We start from the raw sequence: 15,953 nt of genomic DNA on the forward strand, positions 1-15,953 counted from the left end.
CGCATCAAAAGCAAGAGTAAACATTCCTGGTTGAAATCCCACAAATTAACAGAGGAGCTTTGTCTGAGTGAAGCAACAAAGGCAGAGCTGAGACAAGTCACCGCGTGTTTGCGAGTGAGCAGTGAGGAGACGGACACATTTTATCCCCAGATCAGGAAACTTTCTCAGGGTCAAAGGTGACAGTGACAAGGTTTGAGTAAGAATTTGTCAGATGAATATTTCTCCTGACAGGTGCAAAGCTCGTCTCCAGCTGTTCCAGACAAAGCAGCGTAATACAAGTGCTTTTTGAAGCTTTAATTAACAAGGCATTTGGGAAGTGTGGCAAAAGGCTTTTCCTGCAAATTCCACTATACACTTATTAATAATCTTTAAATCTGAATATTTGCTGTTGTTATTGTTTATATTTAGACTATATCAGACCAGAATTAAAAAAAGGCATTATTTTTATTGGGCAGTTTAAATCAAGCTTTGCTCTGATGTGGAAAGATGGTGCATTTTTGATATTTTAATTCAATTTAATTACAGTATGTGGGCTATTGTCAGATTTGTTAGGTGGTAAAGTATGAGCAACAAAATTATAGCTTCTGTAGCAGAGGTGTTTTAAGTAGTGGTGACTAGATGTAGTAGTGACACAACCTTATAATTATGGTATTCACTTTACTTTGGGCATCAAAATTTACACAAATCAGTTTTTACATTGCTTATCGTTCTATATATGTTAGATGGAACAATAATTTTTGGGGGTTAATATTTATCGTGGGTACTTTTTCTTAGTACTGGTTGCAAATTTTTCTTAGTTTTCCTGTTCTGCGATTAGATTTGAGCTGTGGTGGGTTGAATAAATGACTTCTATGACTCATTATAGATGCAAACGAACATGCATACTAAGTGTTTCTTTCTTTTGTTTGTGTTTTTTAACCATATGGTACATTTAGATTATTTTTTTAAGGTTATTGTGTCAGTCGCATAAATTTCAGTTTTCAGTTTCAGTATTACACACAGTAATATATCCTACTTCAAAATTTGTTACGGTGACAGGCCTAATCCTGTCTTCATTCAACAGGTTGTTCAGAATTCTCAATTTAATACTGAAGTTGGCCTTACAATGTGATTTTATTTCAGACTCGTGCTACGTGATGTACAGCTCATCACATCCTGTCGCGGGTGTACATTTAAACTGAGATGTGAAATCCTGCACCTCTTTATACGTCCCTCCCTCTTCTCTTTTTGGTTTGCTTTATCCGCTCCCCCTCCTCAGACATATTTCATCACTGCACCGTGAGAAGGAGGCAGTCAGTCCTCGTGTGGCAGCATGAACCCACTGATGTCATTTCAGTTATATATGTCCACACTCAATCAAACCAATGTGCTTCTGCAGGTTTCCAGAAAACCTACAAGACTGTGTAAATACAGAGATGGAGTGAGTCATCACTGTTTGTACTCATTAACCGTCAAAAGGCTTCAAAACAATATTGCCCAACATAAGATCAAAGTAAAAACACCAAACACATGTATTGAAATTACATAACCACAGACCTAACCAGTTACTAAACAAATATGTTTTAAGCTTTACTGATAATGTAATGAGAAAACATATAATGCATCTAAAAAACAAAAACTTAGGGCTGTAGTTACTGAAATTCATGGTTGACAATGTCCTCCCGATTGATTAGTTGACTAAAAACAGGTCAAGGAAAAATCTCACAAAACTTTTACGCATCTCTATGTATGTGACCCAAAAGAGCACTCAGAAGACTATAATTATGCAGGAGTTTATGCAAAAACAAGTATTTATGCACCAAAAATAATAGGAAACCATTTATATAGTTTGCATGTGTAAATGAGTTTAATCTGTCTTTAACATAATACCAAAAATACAAAACCCTCACTCACAACCAGCTTCTCCTTTCTGTTTTTGTTCTATATAAATCCTGTTATGTATCTTAAGTTATTGTCAGCTTCTCTAGAATGACATTTCCGCTTTTAAATAAATGATGATGAGGTATTAAATAATGTGGCTATGAACTATTAATGGATTGTTATTAGAAACCTTTGTTTGGCACGAGTTGACAGAGACACAGGTTTGATTTTATGCAAACTGGGTGTGTATCTTGCCATATTCCCTGTCTTCATATCTCGATCAAGCTCTGCCCTCTTGTGGCCAATAGTTGTCATTGCGTGGACATGTGACTTGTTGCTTGTGGAGACAAACTAAAAACATTCTGTGGCGCTACACGTTTACATAATGTGTAAATGTTATACAAATTTCCAAATGCACATATTTAAAGGTGTACTATGTAACTTTTGTGCTCTGCCTGCCAGCTTCTTGTCTCTGTGGAGATCTTATTGCTTTGCCCGGAATGTTCCACAGCATGGCATTAAATGTGTCTCTATCCATCGAGACAAGCAGATGATGCAAGCAGGCCAAGTTACAGATCGGATGTTGGATGAGAATGGATGTTTTCATGGTATTTATGAGCAATAAAAATACATGATTTAATGCATGCAAGAAAAAAAAAGGTTTAATTCCATTTAATTCCAAGCAAAGTAATCTCCAGTACCTCCATTAAGACAAGCAGAGGACAGACCCTCCACCAGAAAAGTTACAAAGTGCAGCTTTTTATATATTGCAGTGGAGGGCAGTTTGTCTTAGTTGCTGGTATCTTGCTGTTCTTTCTTAGTGGGTGTGACTTGTCTGTCAGTTCACTAAGCTCTTAAAAAAGTGTTCCTCTTTTGTGTATGCGCCTCCTCATGCCTCACACGTGCTACACAATCCTCAGCGCTCCTCTAATTGCTTTGTGTTTATGGTCTGACACTCAGCGCTGAATGTGGTTGGTCCAGTGTCACTTCAACGGGCGGCTTTTGGAGCTGGATGAAAGCTGTGCACGTCATAGCACTGAAAAACTATTAGAAACAAACAGCTGTATGTAGGTGTAGGGAGCGCGTAGTGTGTAGAGTGTAGACTGTGCATATATGAAACAAGGTATTTGCCTGTCTCCATGATGTTTCACAGTAACATATTTTACTAGGCCTGTCTGTATTGACTTATCAGTCAATACCTGATAAATGGAACAATTATTATTGGGGGTCAACATTTATCGTGGGAACATTTTGGTTATTTTCCTGCTCTATGATAAAATTTGAGTTTATAGATGGCTGAATTATGAAAATAACTACTTAAGTGTTGCATTCTGTTATTTATTTATTGCACTTTATATTTTTTAACAATATTGTACATTTGAAATCAATTTTTTTGAGATAATTCTACTTTTATGATTCAGTTTCAATATTATTGTTTATCGTCTATATTTACTTCACCAATATAGCGTGCTTCTTTTATTGTGACAAGCCTAATATTATTTGTTTGTTACTTTATTCCTGTTTTCCTGTTTTTCTTATTGTTCAAAAATAAGCAGGGGCACATCTACACAGATTTGAACTTCACACAAAGTTTCACCAAGTCATTCTTCTGTTCAGTTATTGTTATTTATCACTTAACTAAAGTGTTTTGTTCAAGTGAAACAAAAGGCAGTGATCTAATATCCTCTCTGCCTCTGTGCTCCCCCTCTGTCTCCCCCTCTGCACTTCCTGCCCCTCTCCTCCAGGAGCTACGACCAGATGAGTATTTCCACAGAATGTAGTTACCGCACGGATCTGGAGTGGGACCCTCACTGTGAGAATACCTCCATGATGAGCTTTGACATGAGCTCGCCACAAAGCCCAAAGTCGCCCTCCAAATTCTTCAAGGTTAGTGTTTTCATAATGCCTTTACTGTTCTTGAAAATCCTGTCAAAGTTTTAAGGAAAAACTGTTTCATTTTTTTGCACAGGACAGAGTGTGCATGTCGTGTGTGTAACTGGACGTAGAGCTGAGATGTAGTACAATCCATGCAAAATATGATGTCTATTCAGACTTTGACTTTAGACTTAGACAAACTTTATTGATCCTCAAGAGATATGACTTGGACAAGTTGCTCACACATTACAATATAATAACAAAGAGTAAAAAACATACACAGTAACTCAATTGAAATTGCAAAATAATTAAAGTAGCCAAAATAGCAAAAGCCTTATGTAGACTTGGCCGAGCTGTAAAAATCTGTATAAGGCCTTTTAGACTGAATGACCTAATTCCCTAACGGTTCACTAAGCTATTGATTGTTCAAGTGGCACAGATAATTCTTTGCATTTTAGCTGCTTTGTTAAAGTTGTACTGAATTGTTTAAACATACCTATTGCAAAATGCAGAAAATCTAGAAAATGTATACCATATGTTAAGAGAATTATTTTACTATACTAATACTAATACTTTGTAAAAAAAACTAAAAAAACAAAACAAAAACGTTGTAGTGAAGTAACTTAAACTTAACATTAAAATATGTTTAAGTTCATAATAATATACTTCTGAGGTTATCTTTTTAACATAAGTATAGAGTCTTTTTCTATCTCCTTTGCAGAAATATTATAAGATCCAACGCTGTTTGTTGTTGACTTCTCCAGTTTCTGCCTGTAGGGGGCAGTAGTGTAAACAAACGATAGTGTTTCTATAGTTACTACAGTTTCCAGGCTCCTCCTCTTCACTATTATTCAACCCTAGCGATTTCTGCATAAGGTTGTTTTTTTTGTTGAATGAGTGAAAACTGTGTGGCCTGCTCATGTTTGTATGAGTGGGGGTCATTGAGTCTGCTGGAAATTCTTATTTTCACACACAAAATTGCTCAAGGTTGTCATTAGTGGCCTAATTGTTATATACAATTGTGCATTGTCAGTGACCCTAGATCAGTACATGACAGTGTTGACAAAAGAATTGACTTCAACAGCAACCAGAAAACCGAGCTACTGACGTTAACATGTTTGCGCAGTAAATGTATGTAGATATTCCACAGTGTCTCAGAACAGCCTTTATACGCACACAACAGTAAAATGTACATTTGAGTCCTAGTTAAACTGGGTTGATGTTGTATTTGCAGGACAAAACCATATAGAAACTGAATGTATGTGGTATTGGTTTATGATTCATTGCTGATATAGGTCGTTTTCTCTCTGACACATAGGGCACTGGAGATAACAGATTGTTATGCATTTGCTCTGCTTTAGAATAAGGAAGGGCGAGTTTCCATCCACACCCTTTCACTTTACCAGGATCGAATGTTTGCCATGTGTGTCTGAGCTCTGATGCAAATAACCAGCAGGGACTCACAAATATACCGCAGGCTGGACCAGTGTGTTCAGGAAGACAGCACAGGACTGCCTCCTATTATTTTTAATTTTGTTATTTTTATAATAAGAGGGTCTATAACTGCTCCGTTATCCAATGGTATGTTGATGTTGTTTAATGTTGACTTGTCTTAACATGTGTTCACTGGGTTGTGATTTTGCAAGACACGTGCACCGGCTTAAAGTTTTCATTGTTTGCTGTCTCCCTTATGGAGGACTTTTCTGAGTTTTTCTTCCCTTTTTTACCGTATAAGCATGTCTGTTTTCATTTTATTTGTACTTTAGCTGTACGTTGTCTTTATACCGAGACCTCTTCCTCATCCAGTTGACCCTTGTACCGAACAGTAGTTTCATTGGTTAGTTATTATATTTTCATTTACACAGATTTATTGGGAGTCTGTTTTAACTTAAGTATTCAACTATTTACTTTTTTTCTTATTTCAATATATATCACATTGATAAGATTGACCTGTGAAGTGTGTGTGGTTTTAATCATTACAAACAGAACTGTCTGTGTTTTTCTCTTCCCTTTTTTAATAAATCCATAGACAGGGTGTGGCTGAGCTGTCCCACCTTCATACTTAACTTATGTTTTGTCTGTCTTCTTTCAGAATTCGGAGGAGAAAAAGAAAATGTTTGATCGCATCAGCAGTTTTTTTACCCCCAAGAAGAAGAAGAGCAAACTTCCTACAGAATCCTCCACAGAAGCAGATTCCCCTCTGTCTCCACGATCACCCCAGTATCAACAACAGGATGGGTTTAAGACACCAACTCAATCTCCCAAAGCCAGTCTGTTGGATGTAAAGAAAGGAGCAGAATGTGGAGATAATCTCAGTCAGACGTCCACTCCCAGCACCGCCAGTCTGGTGTCTGTGCTGGCAGGTCAAACTGATCTGCCCTTTGCCGACAGCAGCAGCAGTGGAAAGAGCAGTGTGCGAGAGGTGTATGTGTGCAAAATTAGCACTGCAGAGGGGAATTCTGAGAACGTCACTTCTTCCACTTTTGAGAGCAGCACTTTACCCAATACTGGCTCCAGCTTCGCTTTAGGTTTTGCTGATTCAGTTGTGGAGGAGGTGAGCAAGAGGCTGCAGGTACATCTGGATGAACACATCCACACAGAGGAACAAAAAGGGGAGAAAAGTGTCCAACGACTCAATCAAATTACAGTTACAAGCCCTTTGTCACCCCCTAAGTCTCCCAATCTCACATCCATCAGTTTAGCAACAAAGAAGAGCTCAGTGAAGATAGGAGAGAATGGACACAGCACAAGTCTGTCAGGAATCACTTTGGGAAGTCAGTCGTCCACGCCTCACCTCATCAGCACACGGCAGACCCTGGCACATGTGCCAATAGAAAGCTCTAAAGAAGTTCAACAAACTGAGACAGCCATAAAGGAACGTGCTGCAGTGAGCTCTTCACACAAGAAGGATGAGCCAGCCAGGACAGAGTCCCCTGTGCTTGTCAAAGCCATATGGGTGGAGACACACCTGGGAGAGGAGGACTGGGGTAGGGACGGGGAGACAGATGGTTTAATCAGAGGATCGGAGGAGGGCTTCAGAGCGGACTCTCCTCTTGTGCTGGCTATACCTGTTACAGTCATTCCTGAGGATGACTCATTTAGGCAGAGCTCCACTGACAGACCAGCCACCCCCACAGAGAGTACTCCATCAGGTGGCAGCCTGCCAGAATTCGCACCCACCCAGGAGCCTCACACAGCCTCTGCACAGCCAGGGAGCACCAGCGCTGGCACTGACTCAAAAGTAAAGTCTATTACAGACACATCTCCAGGAGAGGTCCGTGTCACACGCAAGACTGTGAGCCTGCCTTCAAAGCACCACTTTTTCGCCCACAAGGTGAACATTAGCTCAGAGAGCAGCTCTGACGAGACCAAAACTACTGAAGAGGAGCACAGCACAAGTTTAAAGGCTGAGGACAAAGGCAAGGCTAAATTGTAAGTACAATTTGTTTTACTTTGCTGTGGCTATTGTTGAAACCCTCTTTTGATCCTGATGGAAAAGTAAGCACAGAGAGCATAGAGGAGCAAAGCTGCGTGCAACCTGAGCACAGAGTTCCCATGCTTCTTTGTACCAGCAGAGAACAATACACACTCTGGTGTAGAAAACACTGAAATATTCATACACAGCTCTCAATCAGACCAAACACATCTATGCAGTGGAAGCAGATGAACTTTTATATTATCTTTATCTTTATCTATCTACTTTATCTATCTACTAGTAAACATGAAGGTCACCTTTATGTTTACTAATCATGTATTGCCACAGTCAGAATAAGTCAGTGATTACAAAAGTTGATGGGCAACCACTGAGAGTTGCTGCACTGTTTGACTTGGGTTTGCATGGTTACATTCACACATATAGAAAAAGGTGTGGCCTCATGTAATAAATTGTAGCGTGGCATATGAATGTTTCTGTTGACTCCAACTTGTACTAGGTCAGTTCTAAAAGAATTGGGGAATGTTATATTGCAAATGTATCTTTTATTTAATTTGTTATTAAGTTGAGAATTGTTTTAATTAGCAGATTGCTAATAACTCTATTATATATAGGCCAGTTTTAGCATTACATTGAAATATTTTATTTATATTTTTATATGTCTATATTTCTTTACATTGTATATGATGTGCATGTTATAAGATTGAGGGCTGCAATGATTAATGGGATGAGTCATGACTAGTCATCAGATAAATATGATAATAATCATCAATAAAAAAATCATTATTTTCAGCCCTATTTGAGTTATTATTGTTTTGTATAATTTATATTTATATTTACACATTTCTGTCTCTTTCCCTCCCTTTAGATCACCAGTTACTCCTTTTAAAGAGGATGTCCCTGAAGAGTCCAAATCAGAGCCGCAGGCAGCAGACAATACTTCAAAGTTTGATTTTAAAGCAGAGAAGCCAATCAAAGCAGAGGAGAAATTAGTAATTGAAAAGACTGACTTCAACGACCCTTCAGTTTCTGCAGAAATGCACCGACCTAAGTCCCAGATACCCGCCCAGGAGGCCAAAAAGACCTCCGCTAAACCAATTAGGACTTCAGGTCTACAGAGCCCATCATCGGTATCTGGAGGCAGGGCCAGAACTGTGACAGCAAAGGTATCCACAGATGGAACAAAGAAAGACACAACACCAACTCAAAGAGAGAGCAGCGATGATAGAACTGCTTCAGCGTTACCCACACTGAAGGATCAAAGTTCATCTTCTAGAACTAGAATCCCTAAAAGGTCAACATCCCCAGGCACTCCTGATAAAACAGCATCTGAGGCAGTTGTTTCCAGAGTTCGTAGACCAATTAGAACCAAAGAACCTCTCAAATCTCCAGTCAGTACCAAACCAGAGAGAAGGTCTTCTATAGAGGAAGTCAGAAGAAGAGGAGACATTTCCCCTACGAAAACTGCATACAAGGCCACAACAAAAACTATTACTGAAAAATCAGATGAATGTCGTGCTAAAGTGAATCTTGTGAATGGTTTGGAAACCAAAGACAGTATTGCAAAAAATATCAGCAATTTGACAGAAAATAAGTCTTTTCCAAGTTCCAGAAGTCGGCTGCCTGTCACATCTCCAATCAGAAAGAAGAGTGAGGAGATTCAAGAGTTACTACCATCAACTGAGACACAGCCTACTGAAAGTCCTGACAAAGGTGGGTAATGTCTGAACATGCTTCCACATATAGTATCATATAGTAAATTATCAACAAAAGACCAGTTTCCTTTCCTTTTGTTTTCCTTTTGTTGCTCTTTTGTTGATATGTAAACCACTGCATTCACTGCTGAATCTACAATGTTATTTTTGTTCCCAACAGGAATCACATCACCCAGACACCTGTACAAAAAAATAAATGAAGATGAGACAACTGGCTCTCCTCCCAAGCAAACATCCTTGAAATACAGAAAGAAGGAACCAGTAGACCCCCCACCTTCAGTCAGTAAACTTCCAACGCTGGGCCAGAAGACCACCAAAACGAAATCAAAAAGAAGCTCCGCAATAACACCTATATCACCTACATCCAAACAAAAAGGTTCACCTGTCAAAGAAGACATTTTAATAGATGATGTGGAAAAGGACAATTTATTAACTAAAGCAGTCACTCCAAATATTGACAACACCCAGTCTACTGTAAATGAACTAGCAGTGAAAGAAAAGGAAATACAATTGCAGGATAGTATAACGCAGTCTGCACATGAAGAGATTTTGTCAATACAAAACAGCAATAGAAATGTCTTTATGGGTGGGAGTGGCTCAGTCCCTGGAGGTAAATTACATTCACGAGAAAGTGCCTCAGTAATAGGTGATATAAAGCCAAGCCTAATTCAGGAAAATCTAGACTCTTTGGACACGGCAACACAGGCCAAAGTAAATAGCCATAAGGATGAAATAGATACAAGCGCAAAACCTGTTCCTGACGAGACCCATAGTGACATTAAACCTGATCAGGACGTTGCTTTGTCAAATTCAGTTCTGCTCAAAGCAACAAGTGAAGTGGAAAAAGACTTTATAATTGGTAATCTTAATGTCGAACAACGTTTAAAAGACCCAGCACTGGCACCAGAACAAACAGTGTCATCTGATTCTGCGAAAAATAATTTACCAGGAAAAAGTTGTGAGGACACTGGCTTGAAACTCGCTGGTATTTTGGACATTCAAAGTGTGACTGTCAGTGAGACGCCAAGTGACATGCCAAACAAAGAGCCTATTTTTCTGTCCGAAGATGTTACAAAAAAGAGTGATTCACAGCCAGATGACAAGCAGTTAACAACTCAAATTGAGCGCTCAGAAATTAGTAGCAAAGAAGAGCCCAAAGACGTAACTGTTATGGAAAAAGTGGAGAAATGCACCCCATTGCAAGATCAAATATCAAATTTATCACCAGAAATGTCAGAAATACAGAATGAGGTTTTGAATGGACTGGAATTGGAGAAGCAAAGGGTAATTGATGAGCTTACACCCAAAGCTGAGGAAGCTTTGAAAGAAAATGAAACAAGAAACGATAAAGAAATACATTTGCATATTAAGGAATCACCGGATGAGAATAAAAGTGAAAAGTCTGGTGGCAAAACTGAAATAAGTACAATCCAGGAAACATCTCAAGTAGAAGTAAGTGATACACCAATTTCTGTAAATGACAAGTTAGAAAATGTGGATTTGCCTGTTGATAAGATTTTGATACCAGGTAAAGACTTGGCCAAGCGAGAAAATACAGAAACAGTAATTGTTGGAGCACTCCCTCAAGAAGCAAAACCAGTCACGGCTGAAAGTGAAACAATGGAAAATGCAATTAATGATTTATCTGTAAAGATTATGAAAGAAACTTTAACAGATAATAACAGTCTCGCTGGGGTTAGCAGTCAACCAGATCAGAAGCCAAAATCTGTTCAGGAAAAAGCAGAAATTGTGTCTGAATTAGTGAGTGGCAAATCTGCAGTTACAAATTCCAATATTGAATCATTGGACAGTGAAGTGAAATCAGTGACTGAAGATAATACTCCCATAGTAGACACATTGAGCACAGCAATGAAAAAGAAAGATGAAAGTGAATTAGCAAAACAACCAAGAAACTCTGTAAGTTCTAATAGTGAAGTTAGCAAGAAGGAACAAGAGTCTAGTCCAGCAAAGACAAAAATAAAAATGGAAAACAAGATTGATAAAATAAATAAGATATCTCCTATGAAACAAAATGAAATGATCAAACTGGAGTCTCAGAATAAACCTGCTATAAGTGATGCTGAGAAACCCAAAGAACCAGTGTCCACACTTTCTGATAATGAGAACCAAAACCAGGACTTGAAATCAGTGACTGAAGATACTACGCCTGCAGCAGACACACTGAACAGGACAATGAATAAGGAAGATGAAAGTAAATTAGTAAAACGACCAAAGGACTCTGTAAATTCTAATAGCGAAGTTAGCAAGAAGGAACAGGATTCTAGTCCCACAAAGACAGAGATAATACCTGAACCCAAGATTGATCAAATAAATGAGATATCTCCTATAAAACAAAATGAAATAATCAAATTGGAGTCTCAGAATACACCTGTTAGCAGTGATGCTGAGGGACCCAAAGAACCAGTGTCCCAACCAGTGTCCAAGCTTTCTGATAGTAAAAACCAAAACCACGACTTGAAATCAGTGACTGAAGATACTACCCCTACAGTAGACACATTAAACACAACAATGAATAAGGAAGATGAAAGTAAATTAGTAAAACAACCAAAGGACTCTGTAAATTCTAATAGTGAAGTTAACAAGAAGGAACAGGATTCTAGTCCAGCAAAGACAGACATAATATCTGAACCCAAGATCGATAAAATAAATGAGATCTCTCCCGTAGAACAAAGTGAGATGATCAAATTGAAGTCTGAGAATACATCTGTTATCAGTGATGGTCAGAAACCCAAAGAACCAGTATCCGAGCTTTCAGATAATGAGAACCAAAACCACGACTTGAAATCAGTGACTAAAGATACTACACCTATAGTAGACACATTGAACACAGCAATGAATAAGGAAGATGAAAGTAAACTAGTAAAACAACCAAAGGATTCTGTAAATTCTAATAGTGAAGGTAACAAGAAACAAGATTCTACTCCAACAAAGACAGAGATAATAACAGAAACCAAGACTGATAAAATAAATGAGATCTCTCCTGTGAAACAAAGTGAGATGATCAAATTGGAGTCTGAGAATACATCTGTTATCAGTGATGGTCAGAAACCCAAAGAAACAGTGTCCCAGCTTTCAGATAATGAGAACCAAGACCGTGACTTGAAATTAATGACTGAAGATATTACACCTACAGTACACAAACTGAGCAGCAAAGAAGATGCAACTGAATTCACAAAACAAACAGTGGATTCCGTTCATTCTGATAGTGAAGTTAGCAAGCAGGAACAAGAGTCTTACAAAGGGACTGAAAGTAAAGACGGCAGTTCAGAGGCATCTGTTGGTGTAGCACTTTCAGAGATTTCAAGAATTCAAGATGGCTGCCACCAAGCTATCTCTGTCCAGGAAGAACCTAAATTAATAGAATCTAAAATGGCAATTCATTCTCAGGGTGAAAAACAGAAAATTGAAGAAAAAATAAGCACACCTCTACAAGAAATTAAAAAACTAGAGACTGCAGAAAAACTGAGAAAAGAAAATGATAGTAAGATTGAAAAAGACAAATCAGATAAACCTCCTGGTGGCCTTAGAGCACCAGGACTAAAAAAAGAGCCAGAAGTTAGAACTGAAACTTTTTCCCAGACTGAAAAAATAAATGACATATTCCACATGAAACAAAGTGCACTTCTTATCAATGATAGTCAGAAACTCAAAGAATCTCAGTCTCAACGGTTTAATGAAAAAAACGAAGATGATGATGATGTTTTTGTTGAAAAGATTATCATAAAGATGTGTAAGAGCGACAAGAACGTCAAAGAAAGGACTGAAATTGTGAAACCAGAGATATTGAGAAACAAATCTATAAAACACTGGATGGAACCATTAAAAAGTGAATTATCTGATGAGACTGGTAAAGCACCGGCCGTGATAAAGGAGTCCCCGTCTTGCTGGTTAGACGTTGAAAATGGTCAAAGACTTCGGCGAAAGAAAGAGCACAAGCGCAGACTGGACACTTCAGCCAGTGAGGATGAGTTACTGGAATCAGATGATGTTGAAGATTTTATTAAAAACATTAAAGAAGGAGGCATCCCATTCTCATTCCCCCCAAGAAGACATATAGGCAAAAAGAACCTGTCTCCTCCTTTTGCCATGCCCGCTATCAAGGAGGATAACTTTGAGAAAACATTTGATCCAGAAAAATTCCAATTCGGGTTAGGAAAAAATGATTTCATGAAGGATTTGTCTCCAGCTATGGCAATCAAACGACAGGCTGCAATGAGAGAGGAAAAAATTAAAGAAAATGTTGCAGATAAAGACAGGCCAGTTATAGAGACGAATGGCAAAGGTGTGGTTAAAGAGGGAATTGTGAATGAAGGTGGACTAGAAGAGGGTGTGAATAATGGGATTGGGAAACGCCCCTCTCGACTGGGCCGGATGTCTATTCTCTCCAGTCTTCTGTCATCCCCTAGGTCCAGCAGAAACCAAAAAGAGGAACTGTCCCCTGCTCTGAACGGAACTCAATCCGCAGTTCAACAACAGGATGTGCCCACAGAAGAGAAGCCGGTCCCCTCTCCTCTGTCTGACGTCAGAGCTGATAAGGAGGGTGTGAAGACTCCAGATCAAACCTCACCTTTCTCCTCTTTAAGTGAGGGTAGTGCTAACAGTGAGTCACCCTTTAGCCCCTCCTTTGCTCCACAATTTCCTGTGTTCTCTGAAATCCAACTTCCAGATCATTTAGAAAAGTTAATCAAGAAGAAGAAAAGAGAAACAGAGAATCTTAAGAGTTTGGATCAGACGAATAAACCAAAAATGGATCTTGGGGCAGATATAACTAAGAATGAGGTGTTACTATCTGAGAAGACTGAGCTAGACACAGCCCTGAAAAGTCCAACAACACCAACCTCAACTCCAAAGTTCACCCAGCAGTCTTCTCTAACCAGGACCACTCCAAAGACCAGGGTAAAGAGCAAGGTAAGATTCAGACTTATTCATTCACACACATAATGGATTGTCAGTTGCATTATTCACAGCCTTAACTTCTTTTCAAAGTTTTGTTTGCTCATATCTATGGTAACCTCGCTTTCATTTCCTGTTTTTATAACAAGGAAAAGAATAATTTTCAAGTAGTGACAGGCCAGAACTGTGCCCTGAACATTTTGGCTCTAAAGTGAAAAGTGTCAGGCACATGCAGAGGGGGTGACTAAGCCCAAACTCCTGCCCATCATATGCCCTTTTATGTCTTGATTTGTTTCTTTTTACTTAGGCAAAAAACAGTAACTGCCGTACCTGTGCCAACTTGTTGAATGTCATAAATGTCTATGCTACAAACAAATGGATACCTCTATTAGTATAACTATAAACTTAATATTTTCCTCTCCTCAGAAAAAATCCCATGCTGCGTTTATTTTTAATTTTGATCCACTGCCCCCTCTCGCTGAGCCACAGCCCTGAAAAGTGGATACATAATTTACATAAATGCAAAAACATGTAGCTATTTAAAGTACATGTTTGTGTGCTGTGAGATATAAACTGTATTTAAACTTCTTTTACAAACATGTGTGTGTGTATGTATCTTTGCTTTACAGATACCAGCTGTTAAAGGGATTCACAAAAGACCAGGGAAGGTATGTCTCATGTTTTTGCATTTGTCTGTCTGCTGTTGTGTTTTTATTATATTATTTCATCTTAAATTTAATATTTTTGTATTTATTTGTTTATTTATTTTTGTTCCAGCTTGTTATACATGAACAAGCTGAGTTTGCAGGGGAAGCCTTTGAATTGTACCGTGACATTGAGGATGCTACTTCACTGAAGCTATCTCCTGTCATATCTGTCAGAGTCATCAGAGGATGGTATGAATACTGTTGTTGTCGGTTGGTGATGAGTTTATAATGCTAATACAAACATATTGTCTGTAAGATTTGACCTGTTAAAACGCTAATAACAATATATAAAAATGTGTTTGTTTTGATAGCTGGTTGCTGTATGAGAAGCCTGGGTTCCAGGGTCGTACCATTGCCCTGGATGAAGGCACCACAGAGCAGATCGTGAACATTTGGGCAGAAGAGGAACCTCCAGCCCCACCTGAAAGCTTAGATCAGCGCGTGCCCACAGCACCCATGGTCATAGGGTCTATAAAACTGGCAGTTAGGGTAGGCATATTTTGCCACATGATTTTGGCATATTATTTTATTATCTAACTTCTTGGTGGTGAAGTTTGTCTCCATGGAGATGTCCCACTGTATGGCATTAAACTTTTCTATATTCATGAAGAAATGTTGGTGACGCCACCAGGTGAAGTTACAGATCAGATCTATAGAGAGAACTATACTAAGTTAGAATGTACATTTTTAAGCGTATTTTAGTGCAATAAAAACACCTGTAATTCCATGAGAAAAGTGACATAGTGCACCTTTAATTGTATTGTGGTGTGGTTTTGTGTTTTAGGATTACACAGTGCCCAGAATCGACTTGTTCTCGGAGGTGAATGGGATGGGGATATTGATGTCCTACAATGAAGAGGTTGTAGAGACTGGTTCCTATGGGATACCACAGAGCACTGGCTCCATCAAAGTCCATTCTGGCGTGTAAGTTCACTCTTAAAAATGTTTGTTCTAACTCATGTGATGTGTTCTGCTGCTCATATCTGATTATTTCTCTACTTCCTGCGATTAACATTGAGATAGGTGGTAGATTTCTCTGCAAATTTGATGTTGCTTGATTTAGTTTCCATTTTATCCAGTGTTTTTTCAAGTGTTGTTTTGTTTAGATTTACCACAAGGAGCTGATGTAGTCCCATTTAGCCCCAGCTTCAACTTGGTTTAGGTCTGATGGTACACGAAAGGCCAAATATTTTCTGCTACTGGTACTTGGTGTGAAAAGTTGGAGAAGTATAAGGTATACATTTGAGACGACAACAGTTTATCTAAACCCTCACACATGTAAAGATGAGGACAATTATGTAAACTTTTAAAGGCTTAATTTTTGTTTCCTAATCCCAAAAACAAACATGTTTTCACCCCATTAGGCCATCATGCCAACTTTAGACAAATCAAGAAATAACTTCAATAACTGTGAGAGAGATACTTTTTTTTGTTGAGATATACTCCAAG

At 38.6% G+C, this 15,953-nt stretch overlaps 1 protein-coding gene across 2 annotated transcripts in view; it reads left to right on the forward strand.

Moving 5' to 3' along the window:
• crybg1a (crystallin beta-gamma domain containing 1a) overlaps nt 1-15,953 on the forward strand; it is a 31,065-nt gene that overhangs the window by 9,552 nt on the left and 5,560 nt on the right. The window contains exons 2-9 of one of the 2 annotated variants that reach the window (XM_033988706.2): nt 3,606-3,747; nt 5,828-7,167; nt 8,037-8,881; nt 9,044-13,812; nt 14,427-14,465; nt 14,575-14,693; nt 14,816-14,993; nt 15,289-15,428. In XM_033988706.2, the coding sequence (XP_033844597.1) occupies nt 3,606-3,747; nt 5,828-7,167; nt 8,037-8,881; nt 9,044-13,812; nt 14,427-14,465; nt 14,575-14,693; nt 14,816-14,993; nt 15,289-15,428 (7,572 nt within the window). Of the gene's footprint in view, nt 1-3,605; nt 3,748-5,252; nt 5,317-5,827; nt 7,168-8,036; nt 8,882-9,043; nt 13,813-14,426; nt 14,466-14,574; nt 14,694-14,815; nt 14,994-15,288; nt 15,429-15,953 lie in introns of those variants that run through there. The other variant, XM_055230978.1, reaches the window with a different exon arrangement.

This window comes from Periophthalmus magnuspinnatus, chromosome 22 (genome assembly GCF_009829125.3).
Source record: "Periophthalmus magnuspinnatus isolate fPerMag1 chromosome 22, fPerMag1.2.pri, whole genome shotgun sequence".
NCBI lineage: Eukaryota > Metazoa > Chordata > Actinopteri > Gobiiformes > Gobiidae > Periophthalmus > Periophthalmus magnuspinnatus.